The 5,464-nt window shown below is 29.9% G+C and overlaps 1 protein-coding gene across 1 annotated transcript; it reads right to left on the reverse strand.

Annotated features, from left to right (window-relative positions):
- Nucleotides 1–1,187: 1,187 nt before the first annotated feature.
- Nucleotides 1,188–2,114, reverse strand: LOC116900284 (olfactory receptor 8K5-like). Its single transcript, XM_032902039.1, has one exon. The coding sequence runs from the start codon at nt 2,112–2,114 to the stop codon at nt 1,188–1,190; it is 927 nt and encodes a 308-aa protein (XP_032757930.1).
- Nucleotides 2,115–5,464: the final 3,350 nt, after the last annotated feature.

Here is a 5,464-nt window from a genome sequence, read left to right on the forward strand (position 1 = left end):
TTTTAAAGAAAAATTAAAAATAAATAAGTTATTAATATAAATATACAAAATTATATTTTCAAATATTTTGAGAAACCAGATTCTTTGAATGTAACTGGAAGATGAGGATAGCTGTAAAGCCACATGTTCTACTATTTCCAACATTCAGAAGATAGCTATCAAAAAAATCAATAATGCTGAAATTATCATTGTAGAATACTCTTAAATACAAAGAAACAAAATAAAAATTATTATAATAACATTGGATTGTAAATGTAAGTATAAAACTTTAATAAACAAGCTATTTTATTTATAAAATATATACTAACTCTTCAATATCATCTTTTTTTTCTGTTTGTTTTTGTGCAATGGCCTTGAAGAATATCACGGTAATGCATTCGCAATTCAGAGTCAATAAAGCACTGTTGTCAAATAAAAAAACAGGGAGATGTGCTGTCACACATAAAGTCATTTGTGTTGACCTTCAGAGATGGTTCTGTTTGAAGAGGTTTGCTGTTTCAGCACCTATATTGAGTAGATCAGACTGGCTTTAACTGCAGGAATTATGACATCCAAAATTTCTGGTCTCCACCGGGGGTGGGGGCAGGAGTCTACACTAATGTATACATATACAAACACACAAAATAAATCACAAAAACATAATTTAAAAGGAATACATATGCATCTTTTTAAAAAATAACAGCAGAATACAAATTAATGGATATTTTGAAATAATTCGTGAAAAGATATGAATAGTAAATATTGTCACAGCTAGTCTTAAACATTTATTAGTTTATATCTGTATAAAAATGGTTTCTAAAAGAGAATGGGGGACATTTTTATCATATTGTTTTATTTATCAGTAGTACAAAAACAGTGAAGACAGGTGCTTCCCACAAATGACAAGTGGGAACAACATGGGTTATTGATATAGAATTTATCATTTATTCATCTTTAATAAATATCAGCTTGAATATCACTAAATTAAACATTTATTCTGAAGCAGGAAATGAGAGTAAGGATGCAAGATTAAATTGTTATTTCTATTTTAAGGGGAAATTAAGTAAAATTGTGAAACAATATCTCTCAATTTAAGCTATCATAAATTTTTGAGGACTTAAATGCAACTACTTTGGAAATATTATCATATGGCAGTTACATTTGTCACAGATTATTATAAGATTACTTAACACTGAATAATGAAGTCTTCATATATTCTTAAACACTCTATGAAAAGCATTTTTTACTTCTTTGTTCCTTAAACTATAAATCAAGGGGTTAAGCATGGGGATCACTAATGTATAAAACACAGATGCCATTTTGTCATACTCAAATGAGTGAGCAGATTTAGGCTGAACATACATGAAGAGTAGAGAACCATAGAACACAACCACCACTGTCAGATGGGAACCGCAGGTGGAGAAAGCCTTTTTCCTACCTTCTGCAGAACGCATTCGACATATGGTTAACAAAATGAGCATATAGGACAAAAGAATGACAAGAAGAGAAGAAATTAAATTAAAGGCTGAAAACAATATAGTCAACAATTCTGTCTTTTCTACATGTGAACAGATCAAAGGTAGTAAGGGGACAACATCACAATAGAAATGGCTTATGACATTAGCACCACAGAAGCTTGATGTGAAATACTTAATAGGGAATAGCAGAGCCTGGAAGGTACTGTAGAAGTATGGAATGCCAACGAGCACTTGACAACGTCTCTGAGACATTATTGCACTGTAGAGCAGAGGGTTGCAGATGGCCACATAGCGGTCATAGGCCATGGAGGACAAGACTGTCAATTCACTGACAATGAACATAATGAAGCATGCCATCTGTGTGGCACAGGCGTAATAGGTGATGGTGTTTTGATCCACAACAAAATTCACCAGCATCTTGGGGCAGATGGTAGTTGAATTTCCAAGATCAATGAAAGCAAGGTGTCTGATGAAAAAGTACATAGGGGTGTGTAGGCGAGAGTCCAGCTTGGTCAAAATGATCATGCCCAGGTTGCCTACCACAGTGATTGCATAGACAGCAAGGAAGACTGGGAACAGAGGGAGTTTCAGCTCAGCAGTCTGTGTGACTCCCATCAGGATGAACTCAGTTGGCGTTGTTACATTTGGTTGGGCCATCGGGTGATCCAAAACCAATTCTTCATGAAGAAACAATAAGAATTTATTAGATTTCTTTCATTGCCATGTAAAGCTTTGTACTAGTCATAGTTAGAACAGCTAGATATTTTATTAAAAACCAGATAGCATCAGGAATTTTTATATATTTAAAAAAATAAAATTTGCTTTTCTGAAATAGGAAATATGTATGAAGTACATAAAGGAATAGAAAATGATTAAACTTAAGACTCAGCAGAGTTCATGTAAGTACACAGAAAATAAAGTCATGTAAGTGAACAAATTTATTTTTGTAAAAGTCACACAGTCTATTATATAGATTTCCATTCCTTTTGAAAATTCAGGTGTAATATTTATTTTTTCCAGGTCATAGATTGTCAAATGTAATCTCAGTATCATGTAATAAATTAAATATTGTATACTAATGAGGTAGCTATGATAAATAAGTGTGGTTTGTTTTGTTACAATAACTTCCTTACAGAAGCATTAGCTCAGAAAACTAAAGTGAAACTGATTATTGCATATTTGATATTTAGTGATTTATATTAAAGTGACTAAAGTCACTGACTTTTATTAATTAACAAGACCTCCATTCACCATATAGTAATGGCTTCAAAGAACATTCTTATTACCAATATCTGAAATGAGTCTGCTATTTTGTTGATAAAATTATATTTCTATATTAAATTATATTTTGGCAATAGCTTATTTACAATAGACCACATATTTTCTAGATTATAGAAATATTTACATTTCTGTCTTATCTTACTCATCATTTCATTTTTTTATTAAGAAAAACCAAAAATTATCATAAGACTTATTTGATCAGAATCTATTCCTGAAAATACGTATGATTTAAATCAACATCTAAAAAGGTCACAGGCTCAATTCAATATTCTTTATTTCTTTCCTCACTATTAAAATAAATTGTATAAAGCAAAATTAATTAAATATTTAAAATTTTATTATTTAATTTGTTAATTATATATGATGTATAATTTTAAAAATGTTTAAATATTGAAGTGATAAAAATTTTATTTTTGTAATAAATGTAAATAATTAGAAAATATATAATAATAATAATAAATTCTATTTAACCCTAATAAATTTGGGTTCCCCTCTTATTGTATTCTGTTTGACCGCAGCAAAAATTTGTGATTTCAAAAGCATGACTTTAATAAGAACAATAACTGAGTATAACAAAGTATTCTATGATGATGTGTGATATAATGGAAAGTGATAACTGGAAAAACGAGGATTTTACTCTAGGATACAATTCTTTAGTTTGAGGCAGGGGTCATATGTAGCTAACTTATTGAAGTTAGAAGCAACTAAAAATCTGCATTTCATATTCTTTTACTTTTCTGATTTTTGAGATAGGCTCTGAGGAAAAGGCGGTATTCAGAACTGCTGGGGCATTTTTATGCATTTTCCTTGAGTTTTCCAATTATACTTGTTTATTTGTGTGTGGAAGTCATAAAATTACCATGGAGTAAGTAAGTAGGTTGCAGGCAACTTGTAGGATTCTGTTTTTCTTTCTACTGTACACATTAAGGAGTAAACTCAGGCTGTCACTCTGGGTGTCTACTGTCCTTACCTGCTGAGACTTCTTATTAGCCCTATTTCCTCTTCGGAATGGAAGTTTTCTGCTATTTCTCTTTTTATTTCAGGTATTGTTTCAGAACCTGTTTTACACAGAAACAAAAATAATAAACTGCCATCTTTGAAAACTGTGTTGGGAAGTATGTTATAGTATTTTATGGTAGAAGAAGCAAAGTACCAGGTGAAGGGACTTACCTATGTCCTAAATTTAATGCTTTGGACCACAACTTCTCAAGCTTGTTTGCTGTCTCACTAGTATTCATCTTAGGAGTTATTTCCCTTGAACATAAATTAATTTTCTAGTTCTCACCATGTATATTTTGTGGAAATTAATGTTTCAAATTTTTAAATTGATCTAGAAGGTTTTATAAGAGGTGATTGTAAGTAGATTTGTAGAAATCTATTCAAATTCTACAACTCTTAACATGTTTCTATACTTGTAATTATGTAATGACTTCAACATAAAATAACCCATTAATGTGTAACCTGCTAAGAAAATTAAACAGGCAATAAAAAAAATCTTAAAAATACATTTAATAGCATTATACAAAAACCACTGAATGTTTTAAAATATTGTGTGAGAAATGTTTAAAGTATTTATTCTTCAAGCATTGCTTAGAAAGTATTTATTATAAAAAATAATATTAGAGTTTGCATAGCATGTATGTTACAATTTTCAGACCTTGAAATCTTACATGACTGAGAACCCCATATTTTATCTGGAAATCTAATTCATGTTCTTTTTTTTAAAGGTAAGATTTTGGTAAAACAGTCACCTATTCCAAAATTCCTCTGTCATTTGAAATTTTAAATATCACCATGATTTCTCACCAATAAAATAGATGTAACATATGTGGCTATTTTATAAATTTTAACTCTTAAAAAACACTGTTTAGTAGAACGTTAATTCACAACAGGGCAGCCTTGTGTGGTCCATTGGAGGAATTCATTTCTTACTTTCCTTGTAGTGTTTATGGTCAGATATAATGGAAATTCCTACGTATCTAGTAATAGAAATCCAGGACAGTATATATCCACTTACCTTTAACAAAGAATGTGATTTTCCATTCTATTAATATTAATATGATTTCCTTGTGAGGGAAGCATTTATAGCTTTCTTCTCTTTTGGTAAAGCTCCCCAAGGAAATTTAATCTATTTAAGTCACATCATTACAATTAAACCTTCTAAGAAACTTAAAAATAATACTTTGATATTTGGTGCTAATTACCTTGAACAGCCTACAAGTTCCCCTGTGAGAAAATATATGAAACAATTCAAAAAGAGAAATAAAATGTTATAAAAGATTGTTGAAGTCTTGGAGACATCTACAATGTTAAGGTATTCTCATATTCATTTCTATGAAAAGTATGACTAAAGTACAACTATATACTTTAGGAACTGTTACAGCTAGAGAGATATTTTAATATATTATGAGTAGACCCACTATAAGAATATGGCTATATTTTCTTATACTATGGATGTAATTTAGTATTACTTATTAGAAATAAAATCTACTATTGGTAAAATAACTCAAATCTCAAAAGCACTGCATGCATGTTTTCTTTATGACTTTAAAAGTTAGAAAAAAATGAGAAAAAAATCAATAGATTGAAACACTGATATAACCTAAAATTAAGTGTTTAATTTTGATCTATGTACCCGTCTTTAAATTTAGTCAATGAATATGTTAAATCTAAAAAATAATAATTTGCAAACATGCTTTAAATTATCCTATCAAATGTCTATTGGA

Source organism: Rattus rattus, chromosome 5, assembly GCF_011064425.1.
Source record: "Rattus rattus isolate New Zealand chromosome 5, Rrattus_CSIRO_v1, whole genome shotgun sequence".
In the NCBI taxonomy this organism is placed as follows: domain Eukaryota; kingdom Metazoa; phylum Chordata; class Mammalia; order Rodentia; family Muridae; genus Rattus; species Rattus rattus.

Excerpts from the sequence above, each read along its gene's own strand:
- LOC116900284 (XM_032902039.1), bottom strand. The coding sequence starts at position 2,114 with ATGGCCCAACCAAATGTAACAACGCCAACTGAGTTCATCCTGATGGGA.